Source organism: Meles meles, chromosome 16 (genome assembly GCF_922984935.1).
Source record: "Meles meles chromosome 16, mMelMel3.1 paternal haplotype, whole genome shotgun sequence".
Classification (NCBI taxonomy): Eukaryota; Metazoa; Chordata; class Mammalia; order Carnivora; family Mustelidae; genus Meles; species Meles meles.
In genome coordinates, this window is record NC_060081.1 from 59722556 (window position 1) to 59745849 (window position 23294).

General features: G+C 50.0%; 1 protein-coding gene across 1 annotated transcript in view; it reads right to left on the bottom strand.

Annotated features, from left to right (window-relative positions):
- Positions 1–23294, bottom strand: part of LOC123926631 (fer-1-like protein 4) — a 32555-nt gene that overhangs the window by 4386 nt on the left and 4875 nt on the right. The window contains exons 12-36 of the mRNA XM_045980575.1: positions 23015–23198; positions 22741–22927; positions 21766–22121; positions 21355–21463; positions 20986–21163; positions 20770–20890; positions 20250–20350; positions 15155–15242; positions 14964–15080; positions 14474–14626; positions 13510–13663; positions 13250–13374; positions 12693–12827; positions 12394–12567; positions 11608–11724; positions 11345–11506; positions 7921–8119; positions 7733–7791; positions 7513–7644; positions 6857–6899; positions 6661–6767; positions 6447–6584; positions 6237–6353; positions 769–896; positions 401–571 (exon numbers count right to left, since the gene is read on the bottom strand). Of these exons, the coding sequence (XP_045836531.1) occupies positions 401–571; positions 769–896; positions 6237–6353; positions 6447–6584; positions 6661–6767; positions 6857–6899; positions 7513–7644; positions 7733–7791; positions 7921–8119; positions 11345–11506; positions 11608–11724; positions 12394–12567; positions 12693–12827; positions 13250–13374; positions 13510–13663; positions 14474–14626; positions 14964–15080; positions 15155–15242; positions 20250–20350; positions 20770–20890; positions 20986–21163; positions 21355–21463; positions 21766–22121; positions 22741–22927; positions 23015–23198 (3555 nt within the window). The remainder of the gene's footprint in view (positions 1–400; positions 572–768; positions 897–6236; positions 6354–6446; positions 6585–6660; positions 6768–6856; positions 6900–7512; positions 7645–7732; positions 7792–7920; positions 8120–11344; positions 11507–11607; positions 11725–12393; positions 12568–12692; positions 12828–13249; positions 13375–13509; positions 13664–14473; positions 14627–14963; positions 15081–15154; positions 15243–20249; positions 20351–20769; positions 20891–20985; positions 21164–21354; positions 21464–21765; positions 22122–22740; positions 22928–23014; positions 23199–23294) is intronic.

Below are 23294 nucleotides of genomic sequence, written 5' to 3' on the forward strand. Positions count from 1 at the left end.
CCTCCGCTGGGGTCAGCATATGGACATAGTTGGGCACAGGAGCAGGGATGGGGACCCCTGAAGACACGGGATCCAGATTTATAACTCTAATGCAAGACAGATTAGTCCTCGCTAATGGTAACCATGAAAATCAAAGATGTATGCCACGTGCTCCAATGGAGGGGATACTGATATTACCTCCATTTTGCAGCTGAGGAAACAGAGGCTCAGAGAGATCAAGTGACTTAATAGTTATAAGATCCCAAATCCTTAGCCCAGGCCTTGACCCACTACACTATAAGGTCTTGGTCATGGGGAGGTCCCCTTCAATGAAATCAAAGGATCTGGACACCAATGGGAATGTAAATTTGAATGTCTTTGGTCAGATTCAGAAAGGCTCCTGAGGGTCTGTAGGACTCACACATCATACTGGGAGGCCAGGCCACAGTTGGCCCTGTGGTGGCTATAGAATCGGTTTTCCAGGTCAATGTGGGTCTCCCCAATGAGGTCGTCAGAACCCACGAGGTCATGGTCAAACACAGCCACAGTCAGTTCTGGCTCAGCAGGGAGAGAAACGCTGAGCTCCAGGACCCTGGCCAGGAGGGAGAACAGCTGAAGACACTTCCATGCCCTAGGAGGTGGTCTTGTCGAGGCAGGGGCTCCAGGGGTCTCATCAGCCTCTATCTAAATCCTCACCATCACCACGGCAGCTGCCTGAGTGGGAGCCCTGGGGCCACAGGGTCAGATGGTAAAGGTGCTCCCATTCCCACACCCAGGGCCCAGCCTCACTCTCCAAAGATGGGATTCAGCTGCTTGGGGATGTAGCGTTCCTTGGTGTCCTGCCGTTCCCATCCAGCACTCACCACCACGTAAGGGTCTGCCTTGCCATTGGGGTCTGCAGGAGCCAGGTTGGTAGCCTAGGGGGACAGAATAGGGTGGGCTGAGAAAAGTGTCACTGTCATAACCCAGGGTTACCCTTGCTGGACTAAATCTCAGATTAAGTGTAAGCAGCAGGTTACCGAGAAGAGATCTCCCACCATGAGGAATTAACAGAGAGGCTGGACAAGGTGACTTTTAAGTTAATTATGAACTGTTAAGACATACAAATAGATACAATAAAAAATATAATGAAACAAGATATGTGGAAAGATTATAGGGCTTTAATATTCAAATCATAACTTCCTGTATTATTCACTTTTATTTTTTATAATGATAGATATTTTAATATAAAAGAATAAATCAATGAGCACATGTGTACCCAGCTTAATAAAGAAAATGCTACCAACAAATGGAATCTCCTTATCTGATTTAATTCCCTTTTCATCCCTGCAGTAGCCAGGACACTTTGGGGTTTAGGACTCACACACACAAAAAAAGTGAAAATACTTTTAACTACATGTACACATACCCCTAAGCAATATATGGCACCATTTTGCATGTTTTTTTAACTTTATGAATTAAACTTACTCTTCTGTCTTGGTAACTACATAATTTAATAAATACATAACATAAATTACTGAAGTATAATTTATATACAGCAATATATTTTTAGTGGTTTTTTAAAGGTTTTATTTATTAATTTGACAGAGAGAGAGAGCATAAGCAGGGGAGCAGCAGGCAGAGGGAGAGGGAGAAGCAGGCTCCCCATCCAGCAAAGAGTCCGATGCGGGACTCTATCCCAAGACCCTGAGATCACGACCCGAGCTGTTGGCAGATGACCAACAGACTGAGCCACCCAGGCGCCCATTTTTAGTGTTTTTTTACACTGCTGTCTGCTGTGTATGAGCATTCCAGTTGCTCCACATCCTCAGCAATACTTGGTATTGTCAGTCTTTTTAATTTTAACCATTCTAGTGTATGCAAAGTGGTCGCTCACTGTGGTTTTAATTTGCATTTCTCTGATGACGAACCATGCTGAGCATCTTCGCCTGTGCTAGTTCACCTTGTGTATGACAGCTCACTGCCCACGGCAGCTTTCATATGGAAACCAACCAGTCCAGAGCCCATGCTCTGAACCCTCTCCCCCATTGGGCTCTCCTACTCCAGGAAGTAAGTTCCTCTGCCCTAATCACCCCAGAGCCAGGCACCAGACAATTAGAGACAGCGAGACAGCCCCTGTACCCAAGAGCCTGCTGGAATTATTCACACTAACCAATCCTAAGGCTGCTCACTCTGTCTTGCCTTGCTTTTCCTGCAGAAACCACAACAGAGGCTCTGGCCTTTATGTTTTCTTTTTTTTTTTTTTTTTTTTAAGATTTTATTTATTTATTTGACAGAGACAGATCACTAGTAGGCAGAGAGACAGGCAGAGAGAGTGAGGAGGAAGCAGGCTCCCCGCTGAGCAGAGAGCCCGATGTGGGACTCAAACCCAGGACCCTGAGATCTGAACTGGAAAGCCTTAACCCACTGAGCCACCCAGGCGCCCCTGTAAGTTTTTATTTTAATTCCAGCTAGTTAACATACAACATTCTATTAGTTTCAGGTATATAATATAGTGATTCAACAATCCCCTACATTACCTGGTGCTCATCATGACAAGTGCACTCCTTAATCCCCTTCACCTGTTTCACCCATCCCCCACCCCTATACTTAAGAGTCTATTTCCCTTTGCTCCTTTGTTTTGTTCCTTAAATTCCACATATGAGTGAAATTACATGGCATTTGTCCTTCTCTTACTGGTTTCACTTAGCATTATACTCTCTAGCTCCATGCATGACTTCATCCAAATTTATGTTGGGAGGGATGCCTGGGTGGCTTCTACCAAGCATCTATCTTCAGGTCAGGTCATGATCCCAGGGTGCTGGGATCGAGCCCTACATCAGGCTCCTTGCTCAGTTGGGGAGCTTGCTTCTCCCTTGGCCCGCAGCTCTCCCTCCTTGTGCTGTCTCTCCCTGACAAATAAAGTGTTAAAACACACACACACACACACAAATTGGGGACACCTGGATGGCTCAGATGGTTAAGCACCTGCCTTCGGCTCAGGTCATGACCCCAGGGTCCTGGAATTCAGCCCCACGTCAGTCCCTGCTGAGCAGGGAGCCTACTTCTCCCCCTCCCTCTTCCCTCTGCCTGCCGCTTCCCCTGCTTGTACTCTCCTCTCTCTCTGTCAAATAAATAAAATTAAAAAAACAAAAACAAAAACAGGGGCACTTGTGGGGCTCAGTCATTGTCTACCTTTGGCTTGGATTATGACCCCAGGATCCTGGGATGGAGTCCCATGTCGGGCTCCTTATTCAGCGGGGAGTCTGCTTCGCCCTCTCCGACTCCCCCTGCTTGTGTTCCCTCTCTCGTTGTATCTCTGTCAAATAAATAAAATCTTTAAAAACAAACATAAAAACAAAAACAAACCCCACAGATTTATGTTGGGAGATTTATTCTTTTTTGGCGGGTAGATTTATTCTTGTTGAAACATGCTGCTGTACTTTGTTCAATTGAACTGTAGTATCTGTTGTATGCCTCACTCTCCCGTTTAGGAACATTAACACTTGAGGCCATTTCTTTTTTTTTTTTTTTTTTTTTAAGATTTTATTTATTTATTTGACAGAGAGAGAGATCACAAGTAAGCAGAGAGGCAGGCAGAGAGAGAGGAGGAAGCAGGCTCAGAGAGCCCGATGCGGGGCTCGATTCCAGGATCCTGGGATCATGACCTGAGCCGAAGGCAGAGGCTTTAACCCACTGAGCCACCCAGGCACCCCACTTGAGGTCATTTCTAAAATAATTTTTGTTATGGGGTGCCTGGGTGGCTCAGTCGGTTAAGCATCTGCCTTTGGCTTGGGTCATGACCCCAGAATCCTGGGATCAAGTCCCCTATCTGGTTACCTGCTCAGCAGAGTCTGCTTCTCCCTCTGCCCCTCCCCCTGCTCTTGCTCTGTGTATCTCTCTCTCCCTCAAATAAATAAATAAAATCCTTTTTATTTGTTTAAAGATTTTATTTTATTTGACAGAGAGAGAGAGACAGCGACCACAAGTAGGCAGAGAGGCAGGCAGAGAGAATGGGGGAAGCAGGCTCACTGCCAAGCAGAGAGCCCAATGCGGGGCTCAATCCCAGGACCCTGAGACCACGACCCCAGCCCAAGACAGAGGCTTAACCCACTAAGCCACCCAGGTGCCTCAAATAAAATCTTTTTTTTTTTAAAGATTTTATTTATTTATTTGACAGACAGAGATCACAAGCAGGCAGAGAGGCAGGCAGAGAGAGAGAGGAGGAAGCAGGCTCCCTGCTGAGCAGAGAGCCTGATGTGGGGCTCGATCCCAGGACCTGGGATCATGACCTAAGCCGAAGGCAGAGGCTTTAACCCACTGAGCCACCCAGGCGCCCCTCAGATAAAATCTTTAAAAACATTTTTTTATTACAAATAATGCTAGAATGAACAATTCTTTTTTTTTTTTTTTTAATTCGAGAGAGAGAAAGAGCATGAGAAGGGAGAGGGTCAGAGGGAGAAGCAGACTCCCTGCCGAGCAGGGAGCCAGATGTGGGACTCAATCCCAAGACTCCAGGATCATGGCCTGAGCCAAAGGTAGTCAGTTAACCAACCGAACCATCCAGGTGCCTTAGAATGAGCAATTCTTCTTTTTCCTTGTACACATATGTAAGAATTTGCCTGGGATCATATCTAGAAGTATAATTATTAGGCATTGACAATGAAAATCTTCCCTTCTCCTAAATATTGCCAAATTGTTCTCCAAAGCCATTATAGCAATTTACATTCTGTGGCAAGCAGAACAGAGTGCCCCCACCACAAAGTATGTCCACCTTTGAATCCCCTGACCCACTGTGGATACGGCTACTGACAGGGCAATGGGGACTTCGCAGGTGCGGTTAAGAATCATGAGATTAACATTCCATTCTCCACCAAAGCTTCTCTTTAAGTTGTTCATTATGAAAACTGTCACACTAACTTAAAGGAAAGGGGGGGATATGTAAATTATCTGCTAAACAGTTAAATAAAAATACAAAATGTAAAAAAAAAAAAAAAAGTCACGAGAATATTCTAGTTTATCCAGGTAACCCAATGTAACCACAAATGTCCTTACGAGTGGAAGGGGGAGATGGAACAGTGGGAGAAAGATTTGAAATTGCTATGCTGCTGGCTCTGAAGATGGCGGAAGAAGCCATGAGCCAAAATACACAGGCAGCCCCCAGGAACTTGAAAAGGCAAGGGAACGATTCTCCCCAAGAGTCTTTAGAAGGAATGCAAACCTGCCAACACCTTGATATAGTTCAGTAGAACCTATTTAGGATTTCTGTCCTTTAAAACTGTAAGAGCATACATTTCTTGGGGAAGACATTGTTTTCTATTTCTCCCAGTTGGAGCAGAAGCTAAAACAGACCACTACCCTAACAGGTTCCTTTCCCAGCAGGTAGATTCCTCTGGCCCACCTTTCACTAAGAGCAGAGCCCTTCCTGGGGAGGGTCATGCTTCATGCAAGGGTCTTGGCTGTGGCTCCCATCTTTGACAGGCTGTTAGAACCCAAGGCTGGGGGCCCAGACATGGACAAACCTCTCAAGGCAACTTGTACTTCAGGAATTAGGATTCCTGCTACCTCTTCCTCCTCTATGCCCATTGGGAATTCTTATTTTTCCATTCAATTGCCCATTCTTATGAGCTTAGCATTCATTTAAGATTGTTTATCCAGCAGTTCTACGTGTATTACATCGGAAAGTTATTTCAGACCATCTAGTCTGTGCTACTGCTCGAAGCAGATTAAAACAACTCCTCCTATCGAATTACACACTAGGATACATCATAGAACATTAATTTCCTTCTTCCTCAGAATCCTTATATTTAAACCAGATAAAAGCACAGAATCTATTCTGGGGTTGGGATGGAAGGGGGCAAAGCAACCCACTCATTCCTCTCATCCCCTGAGATGCCTTTCAGGAAACTTCAGGGCCCCGCTGAGTGCTGTATGAAAACCACAGCCAGGCAAGGACCTGTACGAAGGAGCTGGATGACAAGCCACGGTGAAACCTGAGATTCAGAGTGGCATTCTTCTTGGAGTTATACTCGCCGTGCTATGAACTAAGGGTCTAGAATTATGATAAAGGAGTTAGAAGACCTAAGTTCTAAATCTGGGTTGTGCCACAAGCAAGCTCTTCAACACTGGGGAGTCTTTTCACTTGTGCCTAAGATTCCCCAAAAACTGAAGGAGGTGGACTCTGACCCTTGAGTTTCCCTCCAACGCCTGCAGTCTGGAGCTTTCCCACACATTACCCTTGCTGGAGTCGGAGGCCATGCTGGGTGACGGATGCTCACCTTTACCACGTACACTCTGACCAGGAGCTTGATGGGCCGGTTCTGTGGGACTCCCCGGGAGATCTGGGGCTCGGAGAATGGCACTGCGTCTGATTCAGGGTAAATAAGGAAGGAGCCCTGGATTTGGGGGAGACAGAAGAGTCCCTGGGAAAAGAGTCTTTCCCCTGCATCCCACCTGTACTCCTTGGCCACTTCTTTCCCCAAACATACCTTGAACTTGCCCACAGGATGTCCGGACCCTTCTTCCTCTCCATCTCCATCCTGGCCCCCTTGTCCTCGGTACAGGGGAAACACATTCAGCCAGTCTTCAAAGTGGTTAAACTCTTCCTCCAGGGTGCCATTGTAGATCTGAAGGGCAAGGGCCTCAGTGACAGGCCAATGGCCCGAATCCTAGCACAATTCTCTCTCCCGGACACCCACTCACCTTCAGGGTGGGGACTGCTTTCTTCTGGGATACGGGGCCTTTGACTTTAGCCTCACCCTGACCCTGGTCTTGGGCCTCCGCAGCCACAGATATGAGGTGGACCCCATCTGGGAATAGCACAAATGCCGCAGTTTAAAATGCTGGTGTCAGAGGAGGAAGGGAGACAGAGCAAGAGCAAGAAAGTCAAATCTCCTACCTGACTCCCCGGGATCATCCAGCTCATCCTCCTCAAGGTTGGTCTGAAATTAAAGGGCAAGTCAGAGATTCTTCCCTTCCCTTTACCTCCTTAATCCACCCCTTTTCCAGGACACGGAATTGGGAAATCTCAGTTCAAGATCTATCTGTGTGAACCACTTGCATTTTCAAAGCTTCGGTTTGCCTAGTCCTGCGCTGCCCAGACAGTAACCCCCAGCCGCGTGTGCCTGGAGAGCACCTGAACTGAGATGTGCCCTAAGTGTAACACACACACACCAGATTTTTAAACTTCTTAGTATAAAATAAGAATGTCAAATATCTCACTAGTAATTTCGTATAACGGTTCTTTGTTGAAATGATATTTTAGACATATTAGATTAAACGAAATCTATTATTAAGATCAATTTCACCTCTTTAATTTTTTTTTTAAATTTGGCTACCTCAAAAGTTACAGTGACAAATGTGGCTCACGTGTTTCTGACAGCATGGCTAGAGATAATAGGGTTAGTAGTTCTCAGCTTCCAGAACTGTTACAAAGATAAGATCTGTCTAATGAAGAGCTCCGAAAACTGTGGAGCGCCACATTTCCTGAGCTCCTTCTTGGCATTTACCCTCCTCAGCCTCCAGCTGCGGCTGGGCCCCACCCCCCGCCCCCACCTGGCTCCGGAGCTCCTGCAGGGATGCGTAGTACTTGGACCACCAGTCGAGCTCCTCGGGATCTGGGACTTCCTCCTCCAGCTCAGGGCCTTGGTTCAGGAGGCTCCCCAGGGGGAACTTCTTCAGAGGAGCCTGAGGGAGAGACAACTCATTGCCCCTAACCCAGCACCACCCTAAGCCCCGCCAGCCCCTTCTCCACCCATCTCGAATACCCCATCACCTTCAGTAGCCCTCTGGGCATCCCCACTTCTGCCAAGAAGGGATCCAGGGACTTCTGTCCTGGGAGAGGAGAAATGACAGCAGGAGGAGGCCAGGTGAGTAAAAGTGAGACTCCATGCCCCACAGGAGGGTCCCCTGGAATAATTCTCAACCAGGAACCAGAAGGGCTTCTGTGTGGTGGCCCCTTACCTTGTGGTCCCTTGAGCATTAGGTCCCCTGCCTCTTCCTCTTGTCCTTCCTCCTCCGGGGGCTCCTCATGACCTCGGAGTATGAATCGCAGCATGTGGGAAACGACATGCGAACCCACGAGCACGGTGCGGCCAAAGGCCCGGCGCTCGATCACCAGGATGCTGAGTGGGGGCTGCAGGTAGGGCTGCTCAGGCAGGTCCTGGGGTGGGGAGAGAGGAACTGGGTCTGAAGGCCTGCGGGCGAGGGAGAGGCAGCAGCAGAGACAGACAAACAACGCAGCCAAATCTGCCTTCTCAGCTCAGCTCCATCACAGCCTCACTGGGTCCTGTCTGGTAAGCGACTGAGCCTGCTTTCCCCGCAAAAAAGGGACACACACAATCCTGGACTCAAAAGACTGTTGTAGATATCAAATCACATAACAGATATAAGACTACTTTGGAGCCTACAAATCGCTATCAGAAACATGTGGTGGTGGTGGTTATGATATAATGGCCCAATGTTCAGTTTGCCAACAGATCTAGAGCTATAAAAATGAGTATGTCCTTTAATACAGGGATTCTATATCTATCTATACATATACATATATATATACACATACACATACATACATATATATATGACAATTATCGCACAAAGGAGGAAGGAAAGAATGGTGCTATAATGAAAAAAAGTTTTACTGGAACAAAAATAAGTATTAATCTGAAGTAGATTGTGAAAAAATCCGTCTTCAAATTGCAATCCCTAGAGCAACTACTAAGTGAGAATCAACAAAGGAATTAAAGCAGTACACTAATAAATATATATTTAATACAAAAGAAAGTGGTAAAGGAGGGATATAAAATAAATGAGACACACAGAAAACGAACAGCAAATGGCAGATATAAATACAACCATGTCAATAGTAACATCAAATGTTGCTTTGATGTGAAAACAAAGGCTAAAGAAAAAAATGAAACTTCCCTTGCATCCCATCAACAAGTGCTTAAGACAGGCAGAGTGACCTTCCTCCAGGAAATCTGCTAGAGGCAAAAGGCAACATTAGCCAGACCTCCAGGATCCTATAAATCTTCTCTAACAAATAAAAATCCCTGGGTGGCCCAGTCAGTTAAGTGTCTGCTTTTGGCTCGGGTCAAGATCCCAGAGTCCTGGGATGGAGCCCCGCTTCGGGCTCTCTGCTCAGTGGGGAGCCTGCTTCCCTCTCTCTCTGCCTGCCTCTCTGCCTATTTGTGATCTGCCTCTGTCAAATACATAAATAAAATCTTAAAAAAAAAAAAGCCTCTGCCTTCAGCTCAGGTCATGATCCCAGAGTCCTGGGATCCAGCCCCACATCGGGGTCCCTGCTTAGTAGGGAGGCTATTTCTCCTCCCACTCCCCCTCCTTTGTTCCCTCTCTCACTGTATCTCTCTCTGTCAAATTAATTAATTAGTTAATTAATTAAAATAAATTTTTAAAAAGTGTCTGACCCTTGATTTCAGCTCAGGTCATGATCTCAGGGTTATTGGATCAAGCCCCATATGGGTATCTGTGCTCAGTGCTGAGTCTGCTTGAGATCTTCTCTCACCCCCTCTGCCCCTTCCCACCACACTTTCTCTCTCTCTCAACTAAATAAACCTTTAAAAAAAAAAAAAAAGATGCAGGGGCGCCTGGGTGGCTCAGTGGTTAAGCCGCTGCCTTCGGCTCAGGTCATGATCTCAGGGTCCTGGGATCCAGCCCCGCATCGGGCTCTCTACTTAGCAGGGAGCCTGCTTCCTTCCCCTCTCTCTGCCTGCCTCTCTGCCTACTTGTGATCTCTCTTTGTCAAATTAAAAAAAAAAAAAAATTACTGTTAAAAAAAAAAAGATGCAACTTCCTGATGTCTAAGAGACACCCTTTAGAAAGGTACAAAAATAGGTTGAAAGGAAAAGGATGGGGAAAGATATATGAGGCAAACAGTAGCTATAGAGAGCTGGAGTGGTTATACTATCAAGCAAAATAGACTTTAAGACACAAAGTTTTACTAGAGGCAAAGAGGGACATTTTATAATGACAAACATCAATTCATAGGAAGCTATAACAATTGGAAACATACATGCACCTACTTCCCAAAGTAGAAGTAAACTGTGACTAAATTAAAGGGAAGAAAAACAACTGAACAATAATAGCTGGAGATTTCAACCACATAGTCTTTTTTTTTTTTAAAGATTTTATTTATTTGACAGACAGAAATCACAAGTAGGCAGAGAGGCAGGCAGAGAGAGGGGGAAGCAGGCTCCCTGCCGAGCAGAGAGCCCGATGTGGGGCTCGATCCCATGACTCTGGGATCATGACCCGAGCCGAACGCAGAGGCTTTAACCCACTGAGCCACCCAGGAGCCCCTCAATAGCATATTCTTAACAATGGATGGAACAACTGGTCAGAAAATCACCAAGAAGGCTTTCCTTAAGACGGCTTGCAGAACGTTATCAACCCAGCTGGACCTACCTGACACCCATGGAGCACTCAGCCCAACAACGGAAGAGTCATTCTTTTCAAGGGCACAATGGAAAGAGGGATAGGAAATGTGAAATGAAAGGAAACACTTCCTAGAAGTTCAGTGAGCGAACTGCTTTCAGCTTCACCAGCTTATAGCACAATCAAGTTTTCAAAGTGAAAGCTGCATATGAAATAAAGTCAAGAAAATGTTAAGGTTTTCTGTTGCTTTTGTTTTTTGTTTGTTTGTTTGTTTGTTTGTTCTTGTGGGGTTTTACCTCCTTGCAGTCTGGAACCACTACATTTTGTCCCAGTACCCCCCTCACAGGGACACAGCACTCTTCAGTTTGCAAACCCTTTCACCCAGATCCTTTCGCTCACGCGCTCCTCAGAGCACTCCTGCCTCCAATCTTTCTTTCTTTTGTACCTGTTGCTCCTTTAAAGAAACAAACAAAAAACACTAAAGTTCAACTAAGACAAGCAATCTGACAAGCTCCTAATGAGCATTGCCAGAACTTGAGACCAAAGTCCATACTACAGGAATTAGAAAATACACGAAGAATGCATGGTGTCTCAGGGACTAGACCGATTCCTTTTGACCCATACTTCATGACACTTACCTAACCCATCCCCTCAACAGAACCAAGAGAGCACCACCAGTTCATAGATTAACCCAGAGATTAGCAAACTACAACCTGCAAACCAAATCTGGCCCACTGCCTGTTTTTGTAAATAAAGTTTTATTGAAACATCGTCATGTTTATTAATTTACTTGTCTAAGTCTGTTTTCATGCTACTAAGTCAAAAGTGAGTAACTGCTGCTGAGACTGTATGGCCTAAAATATTTACTATCTGTTTTTTTATAGAAAGTTTGTTGATCCCTTGATTAATCTAAGATTAGTGGCTGGGAATTCATCATCCCTCTGCCCTTTCACTTCTTAGTCCAGCATTTCCTGCTCCACACCCACATCCTCACCACTGTCAGATGCCTGACGAGCTCAGTGAAATTGGGGTTCTCACGGTAACTGGCCAGGACCTCTGACTCCACGCGTCGCCCAGCCACCTCCAGCACCACCTGGGGCTGCTCCACTTCGAACAGATGCACACGGCCAAGGCCCCTCAGACCCCAGAACAGCACCTGGGGTCAGGAAGTGAGAAATTCAGGGGCCTGCACCTGACTGAGGGCACACAGATGCATGTGTGGTGGGGGTTGGGGGATGTAAGTGTGACCGGCAATACCTCCATACGGAACTCCCTGAGCACTGGACGCACGTCAGGTGGCAGGGACAGGCGTCCGGAGAGGTGCTCGACCAGGGGTGTCAGGTCCTGGGGCTCTACGTCACTGGGCACAGAGGGCTGCAGAAGGCAAGAGAGCAGAGGTCAAGGAGGAATCAGGCCAAAGCAGGGAAATCTGGGCTCAGGGAGGGGACACTGAGAGCTCCCAGGGAAATATCAATCCAGAGGAACAGAGCAAGCCTGGATGGGCAGGAAGGAAGCAGCCCAGGAAATATCCGGTCCAGGCAGGAGGGTGGGCATCTGAGGCATGAGGATCCACCTGCAGCCTTGGGTATCCAGGGTTGGAAGCCTGGCAAGGTGAACCTACAGTGCGTCTACTTCTAATGTTCCCTGAATTCAGGAGGTCCAATGAGGTGACCTCAGGGACAGATCTGCAGCCTGCCTTCTCTAGGGGCCAAGTCCTCAGAGGAGTAATCCCAGGACATGCCCATGTTCCGTATTTTCTGGAGCTGGACCACCTGATAGACTAACAAGAGGAGGGGCGCCTGGGTGGCTCAGTGGGTTAAAGCCTCTGCCTTCTGCCCAGGTCATAATCTCAGGGTCCTGGGATGGAGCCCGAGTTGGGCTGTCTGCTCAGCAGGGAACCTGCTTCCCGCCCCCCCTCTGCCTGCCTCTCTGCCAACTTGTGATCTCTCTGTCAAATAAATAAATAAAAATATTAAAAAAAAAAAAAAAAAGAATAACAAGAGGAGTCCACAGCCCGTGCCGGCCAACCCAGGGTATTCTGACCTCAAGGCGGCCACTGTAGTCTAGTTCAATGAGTTCAAAGGTGGCGATGAGCTCTCCAGCTATCCGGGGCCCCTTCCTTAGGGGGAAGAACTGCAGCTCAGGGCGTTGGTAAGGGTCCTCCATCAGCTTTACCCTTGGGGCGGCCAGTGCTCTGCCCAGGAACACAGGGGGGCCCTGTGGAGAGCAAGGCAAGGAAGACAAAAGTAGAAGATGCTCAGGAGCCAGGGGAAGGGGGCATCAAGACAAGGAGTGGGGGTGCTCAGGGGTGGAAACCCAGGTGGGGCCCAGGCCACACTCACAAACTTATTGTGGTCAAAGACATTGACGAGCACTAATGGCGGCTCCTCCTGCAGATGCTCCCTCCTCCCATCTATGATCAGCTGATCAAACACCAAGAGCTCATCCCACAGGGGGCTCAGCGTCTGCTCCAGGACCTTGGGGGCCATGAAGAGAGGGACTCAAAGGCAGGCATCCAAAGGATCTCCCAACACACATCCCAGGTGAGCATTCTTGCCCTAAAGTAAAACTTTAAGCAGCTGTTTATCCCAAAAGGAGGGAGTGTGATAAAGATGCGAGCGCCCTTCACACTGGGGTTGAAGCCTGCCCTCCCAGCCGGGGCTCCATGACTAATCTGCCACCCTTGGGGCTAGTCCTACAGTCAACCCCAGAAAACCATTCCTCACCCTGAAGGCCCTCCAATTTTATACCACCCTCTAAAATCAGGGCAGTCCAAACCAGTAACCTGTCCTGAAAACCCAGGCCGAAGAGAGACTTAGGGTCGGAGGAAAAGCTCAGCCTTCACCCGACTTTGTCTCCCGGAGTCCCCCCACAACCCACATCCCAGTTCAGCCCTCACTCTTGTGGTCTGGCACTGGGTAGAGATGAGGACTCGAGCAAAGGGGTCCGAAAGCCCACTGTCATCAGCTGCCAACACCCCTCGGGCCTGGTACAAGTGAGCTCGGAGCTGGAAGTAGCTGAAGTCTGGGTTGGGGAGAACACAAAGATGTTTGCTCAGGGGACCACTGGAGTCCTTGGCCCCAGACCCCTCCCCCCAACCCCCAGCTGAGCATCAAGCCCCACACCTTGGGCAAATATCAAGCTGGGCCCTACACTCACCATCCCGGTACAGGTGGTGGGGCAGTCCCTCAGAGGGCTCAGGCAGCAGGTCCCGGGGGAGCTCTGAGGTGCAGGCCTTGGCTTGCTTACCAAGCCCCAGCCACAGGAAGAGCTCCAGCTTGGCACAGACCTCACCAGGAGCTGCCCCAGGTGCCTATTGTAGGGAGGTGGCATGTTAGGGTCTGCCTCTTATTACCCCAGCTACACCAGCCCCTGTTCTACCAAGGCATGCCCACTCTCTCTGTGTTGCTAGATCATTGCCCGATGCCAAACCCAAGGAGAGCTCTCTGTACCTTACCCTTATATCCCACTTCCTGCCCTCCATCCAGGACCCCATTACCCTGAACACTCCCGTTCCCAGTCCTCCTGCCCCAACACTGTCACTTTCTATACCAAACCGCACACCCCACTTACCTCCTCGGTCCCCTCTGCCCCAATGCATTTAGATTCCCTGTCCCTTACCCCAAGGGCCACAGCTTCTCAGCACTAGGGACCCCGTGGGCATCTGTTCCAGGGACTCCTCAGTTAGAAACATTTTGCCCCCAAACCAGCTGTACTTGTAAGAAACTGACTAGTCACTCTCCCATCTTCACCACCTGCCGGTCTGCCAGAACCCAGTCAGCAAAAGGGCCAGCGCAGGCCCAGAGCTCCGAAAACCCCATGTTTATCTCACATCAAAGTGGGCCTAGGTAAAGGCGTAACCTCTTTCGGTTTGGGGGATAACTGAAAAGTATACTTTTAAAAATAATAATTCTTAAATAATTTAGATTTAAAAATTAAAACATTTTTAACTTAAAAAATTTTCAATTGAAAATTGAAAAATATTTTAAATAAAGTTTTTTCATTTGAAAAGACTTTGGGGACCCCCTTGTTGGGAACCATAGGCCTCCACTCTCTTGTGCCGCTCACCCCCGCCCCTGGAGCTTCAGCCCACTCCAGTCTCCAGCAACCCACTCCCCCTCACTGTGAGCAGCAGGCTCTGGATCTTCCCACAGTCCTGGCCCCGTTCCTCCTCGACCACGGAGAAGAGCACATCCTGGGCAGGGATCCGGGCCCAGGCCACACGGCGCTGCCCACTGAACATCCAGACTAGCACATCTGGGAGGGGTGGCTGGGGCTGCGGACAGAGAACTGAGTCACGGATAGAGGTGGGACCACCTGTTTCCACAGCTTCCACTGGACAGATGGACAAATACCCATCTTAGCCCTGACACAGATCCGTATATCCCAGATCCATGTGCCCACCTGCCTCCTAGCTGTCTCTCCCCTAGATGCTCCACAGGCAACCTCATATCCCACTTTTTTTTTTTTTTTTTTTTGGTGATAAAATATGGGTAGCTTAAAATTTACCACTGCGACCATTTTTAAGTGTATGGTTCAATAGTACATTGTTGTGCAGCAATCACTGTTGAGCAACCATCATTCATAGTAGAGAAATGGTGGCCTGGGGTTACCTCCTGGGCCAGGAAGTGGAGTTTCGCCAAAAGCTTCTTGGCCAGTGCTACCCTCTCTTGCACATTGCCCTGTCTCAGACCCTGTAGAAGCCGCAGTCCTTGCTTTGCCAACAGGTTCTGGAAGGGCAGGAAGAAAACATGAACGGAAGGCCCCAGCTAGATGGCCTGGGTCCCCCTTCCCTGGACCATACCAGGCTATGCACCAGCAGTTTCCCTCGGCAGCGATCCAGGGCGTTGGGCCGGGTCATTGTCCTGCGCTCAGCACTGTGGCAGAACTGTCTGCAGCGAGCAGGGGCGGGCATGGCAGGTGGGAGTCAAAGGAGGGAAACCTGACCCTTAGGAGCCACCTCCCTCTGAGCAGACCTCCTACCCCCAGACTTGCTTGCAGCCCTTCTCTCTTATGTTCCTAAGCCAACCATGGCTTCTGTATGTGGACCACTGCCAAATGGAGTGGAGCCCCAGAATGCACTGGTATGCAACCACCTGCTGCCTGACTTCTCAAAGCTGGCCCAGGACCAACAGCGTTAGTATCACCGAGTTAGAAACACAGCATCAGTCCCACTCCAGAGCTGCTGCTAGAACCCGCGTGCTGATATCCTGGCAGATTCCAATGCACACTAAAGGCTCAGATGCGCTGTGCCTGACAGTTCCCAAACTGACCAGAGGTAGCTCAAACCAAGTGCATGATATCCAGTTACCTCCCCACGCCACCCCCCAAAACCCGTGCTTTACTTCAAAAGTTGAGAGAAGCCCTTCACTGCTCTTTCTTTCACTCGCATTCCACATCAATCCATCGGCATGTTATTTAGGCTCTACCTTCAAGATACGTTCCACATCTGACCACTTTTCTCCTTTCCCAGCACTGCCCGAGTCCAAGCCGCCATCATTTCCCACCTAGGACTGCTGCAACAGTCTCCTAGCTGCTCCCACTACATCTACGCTTTCCCTCCCTCCGCCCTGAATAGTCTCAATACAGCATCCAGAGGGATATTGTCAACACTTTTCTGGACCATTTCACTCCTCTCCAGGGGTTTCTCAGCTGAGTCAACAATGGAATTCTTTTTTTTTTTTTAAGATTTTTATTTATTTATTTGATAAAGAGAGAGACAGCAAGAGAGTGAACACAAGCAGGGGGAGTGGGAGAGGGACTCGATCCCAGGACCCTGGGATCAGGACCTGAGCCAAACGCAGATGCTTAACAACTGAGCCACGCAGGCACCCAATAACGGAATTCTTAAAAATGCCCTATGTAGGGATGCCTGGGTGGCTCAGTTGTTAAGCGTCTGCCTTTGGCTCAGGTCCTGATCTCAGAGTGGGATCAAGCCCCACATAGGGCTCCTTGCTCAGCAGGAAGCCTGCTTCTCCCTCTCCCACGCCCCCTGCTTGTGTTCCCTCTCTCGCTATGTCTCTCTAATAAGCAAATAAAATCGTTTTAAAAAAATGTCCTACACAATCAGGCTCCCTTGATCTCCCTGTCCTCATTAACTATTACTGTTCCTTCATGTTCAACCCACCGTTGCACTGGCTGTTCTGCTCCTCCAGAAACACACCCAGCCCATCACCACCTCCAGACCTTTGTATCAGCTGCTCCCTCTGCTAGAATGTTTGGCCCCTGGATCTCTGCATGGCTCATGTCCCTTCTCCATTCAGGCCTCTCCTCAAATGTTACCTCCTCTCAGGCCTTCCTTGATCCTCCCTTCTAAACAGCCCCTGCCACTTTCTCTACCTCATATTGTGCTTTTTCTGTCTCTCCAAATAAAAAGTAATAGAAAGTCTCTAGGGCAGGGACCTCATTCTGATTACCACTGTACCCTCAGGCCTTGGCACCTAATCAATGCTGAAAAAGTATTTGCTGGGTAAAGTAAAATGATTTTTTTCAAGATTTTATTTATTTATTTGAGAGGGAGCGAGCATTCCAGAGAGAGCACAAATGGAGGGGAAGGACAGAGGGAGAGGGAGAAGCAGACACCCAGTGGAGGATGGAGTCCAACATGGGACTCAAAAGCCCAGGACCCCAGGATCATGACCTGAGCCGAAGACAGACACTTAACGGACTGAGCCACCAGGTACCCCAGATTATTTTTGAGACATATTTGGGGTCCTTTATGACCCACGATGATTTCTTAAGTTTTTATTATGGAAATTTTCAAAAATATATAAAATAAATAACTCCCTTCTTACCTAATACTGCTCCCAGAGCTTACACTTTTAGCTTAATAATGCTCCTTGCTCCCAAGACTTCTATTGCTGGAAATAATCAATAAAATAAAACTGAGACAAATCTTCTTGATAAGATTTAGATCCACAGGGGCATCTGTGTGGCTCAGTGGGTTAAAGCCTCTGCCTTCAGCTCAGGTCATGATCCCAGGGTCCTGGGATTGAGCCCTGCATCGGGCTCTCTGCTCTGCAGGGAGCCTGCTTCCTCCTCTCTCTCTGACTGCCTCTGCCTACTTGTGATCTCTGTCTGTCCAATAAATAAATAAAATCTTAAAAAAAAAAAAAAAGATTAAGATCCACAAGATTGGATTCAGGGAAATTGGACCTGATAGAAATAATAGCCACAAAAAGAAAACCACACTGGCCACCACTATACATAGTGAAATATTATATGGACAAATCTTTCATTGAAATTTCCCTGCCAAAGAATAACTTTAGTAATAAAATAATTTTAGCGGTGCCTGGGTGGCTCCGTCGTTAAGCATCTGCCTTTGGCTCAGGTCATGATCCCAGGGTTCTGGGATCAAGCCCGGCCTCAGGATTCCTGCTCTACAGGAAGCCTGCTTCTCCTTCTCCCACTCCCACTGCCTGTGCTCCTTCTCCTGCTTTGTCTCTCTCTGTCGAATAAGTAAATAAAATCTTTAAAAAAAAAGAAGATAAAGTAATTTTAGTAAAGTGAAAATAGAAGCAGTTTAACTGCCCTGTATGGAAAATCAAGTAAGGAATTAAATTGGATTAGGGGAGATTACTCTTTTGGAGATGTAGACAATGTAGACAGAGAAAAGATACAGTGAAGCCCTGGGACATAATCACACAAACATCTGCAGTGAATACAGGTCAAGAAGAGAGAGAGAACCAGCAAAAGAGAAAGAATGGCAAGGGAAGCAGAAGGAAAATGAAGGGCATGGAAGCCAACAGCAGACTCTTTCAAGAGGAGGGTGCGTCAACTGCATCCACTGACACCGAGAGGTTGAAAAATGAGGAAAACTGACCACTGACAACCAGGCCCTTGACGGAGTCCTCCTCTCCCCCTACCTCTGCATGCTGGAGCCCTCCAGGACCTTGGATTTCTTTTTTCTCCGCTCCCTAGACAATCTTAGCCAGTTCCATCTACGTGTTGACAGCTCACTATTTCTCATTTCTAATCTAGAAGTCTCCCCAGAACTCAACTCAGACAGCTAACTGTCCAGCAGACATGTCTGCTTATAAGTCTAATAGACATCTCAAAATTAACATACCCCAAAATGAGCTTCTGATATTCCCTTTGCTCCCATCAGACCTTCTCCCTCTCTTGTTTTCCATCGCTCAGTAAATAGCACCATCTATGTAGTTGTGCAAGCCAAGATCTTGAGAGTCATTCATGACTCTCTACACATCTTCCTCATCCCCTATACTTTCCATTCTCAAATCCTGCATCACCTCCAAAGTCCCTCCAAAGTCCAAATTGCTCTTGAATCCATTCATGTCACTCTATGTCCACTGCAACCACCCTCGATTGAATTCACCATTATTGGTCACCTGGATTATTACAATGCCCTCTTTAGTAATCTCTTTGCTTCCTCTCTTATATCATTCCTCCACCACCAACCCTTTTTAAGGATAAGTTAGAGCATATCCCTTCTTTTTTAAAAATCTTCAGTGGCTCTTAATCTAAATCAGAGAAGAAGCCAAGGTCATTAAAATGGCCAATGAGGCTTCTACATGCCTCTCTTCACCATCATTTTCCTCCCCCCCCCCACCCTGCAGCCTCATCTACTCTGCTCACTCTGCTGCCATCGCACTGGTTCCCTTCCTCCCCCTCAAACACACCAGGCATGTTTGACCACAGTGCCTTTGCACACACTATCTCTCTGCTTGGAACACCCTTACAGATACAGCTTGCTCCTTCACTTCTTCATGTCAGCTCCACATGGCCTCTCCTTACCACCCTTTCTAAAATGGCTACATCTCTCTCTAATATTTCTTAGCTTTGTTTTCTCCCTAACACCATCCTTATCATAAGTTCTATGTTTCTTCCTTGCACTTTTACGTGTTTCTTATCTGTTTCCATCCAACTCCCGCCCTATCCCCCACCAGAATAGAAATCTCGGGATTTTTTGGTGGGCAAGAATGCTTTCTCACTGTTATTCCTGCACCTGAAACAGTGTCTGGCATGGTAAGTGCCACAGATATTTATTGAATAAATGGACTGATAAATCTTTTGAGAAGAGGATCAGAAAAACACTGAAGTACCTGGAACAGGTTATAGAATTCAGGGCAGTGAAGGTCAAACATGGAAGTCACTAGAACAAGTATATGTGGTTACAACAATGACCTGGCAAACCAGGGACCAGCTGACACTGCAGGAGAGAAAGGGGACAGTTGTAGAGCTAGTTCCTCCAGTGAGAGATGAAATCAAGATCACAACCACGGCTATGGGAGCAGGGACCCTTCCTCTGCTGTAGCAGGAGCGAAGGTGAGCAGATGGATTACAGAGCTGGTAAGGTGGTAGATTGGATAGAGGAAGGCGAGGCTCCTATTTTCTCCATGTAGTAGGAGGGGAGGTCGGTAGCAGTAACAAGTGTGGAGGAAAGGAGCAAAGGAGATTTGAGGGGAGGGTGGGTAAGGGAGCTTAAGTCTTTAGGAGACAGAGAACTCAGCCTACTGGAGGGGAGTGACCTAAACCCAGGTGATTTCCGTCAAGTTCCCGTGATATAGATAATCATCAATCTTATTCTTCTGTAAAAGTGCTGACCTAGGGGCACCTGGGTGGCTCCACCTAGGGGGCACCTGGGTTGAAGCCTCTGCCTGGCTCGGGTCATGATCTCAGTGTCCTGGAATCGAGCCCCTCATCGGGCTCTCTGCTCAGCGGGGAGCCTGCTTCCCCCCCCCGCCCCCCGCCCCCCGCCTGCCTCTCTGCCTAGTTGTGATCTCTGTCTGTCAAATAAATAAATAGAATATTTTTTTTAAAAAAGTGCTGACCTAACACAGCTTCCAGCCGCCCTTGGCTCCAAATACCGCCTCCAGCCTCCCTCTCCCTGGAATTTGGGGCGGGGACCCCTAGCAGCGACGCGGAGGCGTCCAGCTCACCTGCTCCCCGCCACCAGCTCTTCCAGCGCCTGCTTCAGCCGCGTGCAGGTGCCAGCTCCAGGCCTGCGCTGCAGAGTCTCAACCTCCTGCAACCCCTGGTCCTGCGCGACAGAGTCCCGAGTGTCTCAGACTCCGACCTCTTTTAGACCACACCCCGCCCAGAGCCCGGTCCACCCTCGGCTGCTCCTCTGGGCACGGCGCTTCTTTAGCTTCACCCAGCTCGTGGTTCCTTTTTTCTAGCTCTCTCCTGGCTCCACGCCTGTGGGGCTGCACCCCCAGTAGTACTATTCACGACCGGCCCCTTTCCTGGGTGTAGCAATTCTGAAGCCCTGTCTTCCCACAATTTCTGGTCTTCTCAGTTCGCCCGGAGCTGTGCTCTTTGGCTCTCCAGCCTTACGGCTTCAAGGTGCTGGCTCCCCCGTGCTCTATTAGCCTCGCCCCAGAGCCCCCTGCAAAGGCCACAGTCTTCCCGACGCCGCTGCGTGCGGCCTGTCCCTGTGGGCGCCCGCCTCACTCTCACCAGCCTCTCGGCCACTTTCCGCACGCAGTTAGTGCTCTGCAGGCGCCACGTGTGATCCTCCCAGCGGCTCCACACGCGGACGCACGGCTTGCGGTGACGCAGGGGCAAGCAGAAATAGGGCCTGTGCGCGCCAGGGAAGATCGGAGGCTGCGAGGGGCAGTCCCGGGTCGCTGGAGACCTCCCGCCGCCCTCCTTCCAGCCACCAGGTACACTCACCCGTTGCCATCCATGGGCTCAGGTCGCTGGGCAGGGGTCCCTAGCTCCTCTCCCTCCTCCCCTGGCCGGACTCCTACTTCGGTCTCCAGCAGAGGCTCTGCTTCCCCTGCCACGCCCTCCACTCCCTCCCGGGCCCTGGCACCTGGGCCTGGTTGCTCCTCCCTGCGGCCTGCGCCACCTGCCAGGGCAGCAAGGGTCAGAGGGCACCAGGCTGAGGGGCTGACCCCTCCTTCAGACCTCCTCTGCCTCAATCCTATTCAGAGCCCACCCCTTACTGAGACTCAACTGTCCCTTCCAGGGGCCCAAGTCTGGAACAAGAGTCACCACCCTCAAACCCATGACCCTCAGGGGTCCAGCTAGGCTACACACCAATGGAGATCTCGAAGCTGATGGGCTGGGAGGCCAAGGCAGGGTCAATCATGGTGGCCTCAAAAAGCACACCGAAGAGCAGGAAATCTTGCAAGGGCGCCAGGGCATTCTGAGGGAGGAGGGTCAGGCTGCAGTCAGTCCCCAGCTACCCAGGCTGCAACCTGGACTGCTTGGCCACAATGCCCACCAAAAAATATTGGAACCAAGGCCTCCATAGGTCACTACAAGCATCCTAACTCTGGTTAGCCCCCGCCCTATATTCATAAGAGCAAGCACGTGTATACACACACTGCGTTTTTCATCCAGGCCCCAACATTCAGACTCCATCCCCTGTGTTAAGTGCCTGGGAGCCAGTTACATACCCCAGAGCTGAGAGTGACCCTGTCCCTTTGCTAAACCCCAGGCCCCCACCTCTGGCAGAGGCAGCAACTCCTCCACCTCCACCTCCATGGCACTGGGAAGCTCAGGACCATCACCACTGGAGCTGGCATCCAGGGGCTGTGGGATTCCCGTTGGGGTCTGACCCCGCCTGGCTTTCTTCTTTCTCATGAGCCGGGACAATCTGGGTCGCTGTGGGGTCTGGGGAGGCTCAGGTTCAGCTCTCCCTTCGGACACTTCCATGGACACAGCCACCAGCAGGCGGCCACGGAACCAAATGCCTTGGCCAAGGCCTTCATTGAGACTTTGAAGACCATCCCAGAGCCCCCCGCTGGGGGGAGATCCATAGAGAGGAACCCATGCCGGGCCGAAGGTGGGGTTAAACCCCGCTGTGGGGGACAAAAACAGCGTTTTGGAGGGAAGCATGGGGCCCATGGATACCAGGTCAGTCTATGCAGCACACCCTTCTCCCCTGGGGCGGGGAGTCGGATTGGGCCTTGGCAGCTCGGAGAGGAAAGTCTGAGAACTGCTGCAGACCGACAGCCACGGACCAAGACCCGAGAGCCACTTCTAAACCTGTGCAGCTCCTAAAGGCGCTAGGGAAAACGGAGCTGTGGCGCCGGGGCCGGAGCCAGAGCCAGAGCCGTGGGGCTGGAGTCACGACTGGGTAAGAGCCACGGGTGATCCGGTGAGGGTCGGGGTAAACCGACGATATACGTGGCTGGGCTTATTTCTGTACGTGTGTTGCTATAGGGAGAGCACAGCTGGCGGGTTTACCGGGCAAACGCAGCTGTACTTAGGATTTCGTCCCCAGAGGCAACCCGAGAGCGGGGTTTATAGTCTGGGGGCAACAGGTGAGGCTCCGAAGGGAGGGGCCGTCTTGGAGCGCAGGTTACCCATTGGCCCGAACTCTAAGCGGAGCGGGGTCTCGGGGATGCCGTTTGGCGTCGGGGAAGGGACCCAGCGCGGGCCGGACGGAGGCAGCAGGCGCTGCCCCAATGTGCTCACCCGCGCGGCCCGGGTGTGAGATCTGCCTCAGGTCCAGCACGTGCGTGGCAACAGCCACATCGACCAGGGGTGCTTCGTCCCTCAGCTGCAGACGGAGGCCGCGCGTCAGCGGCGGGAAGAGCTCCACGAAGCTCAACTGCTCGTTCCACTCGGGCGCCGCCGTCTCGCCGCGCACGGACGTCTCGCCCTAAGGGCCGCGGCGAAGACCGGCGGAGAGGGGTCAGCGCGGGACCGGGACCTGAGCCTCGGCCGGGTGGGGACGGGAGGGATTTACCTGCTGCCCCAGGAAAGACACGCGCACGTAGGGGGCCATGAAGACGCGCTGGTCCTGCAGGGCGCGGGCCAGACTTCCCAGCAGCCCGGGGCGCAGCGCGGGCAGCCCCTCGGCGCGGTACACGCGCACGCGCAGCCACGCCCACGGCCTCTGGGCCGGCACCCGGCGCGGCAGGAGCAGGTTCCTAAGGGAGGCGCGCGCTGAGGCTGGAGGACGCCGCCGTCTCGGCCCCTCCCCTTCTCAGCCTCCCGGAGGCCACGCCCCGTCCTACTCTCCACCT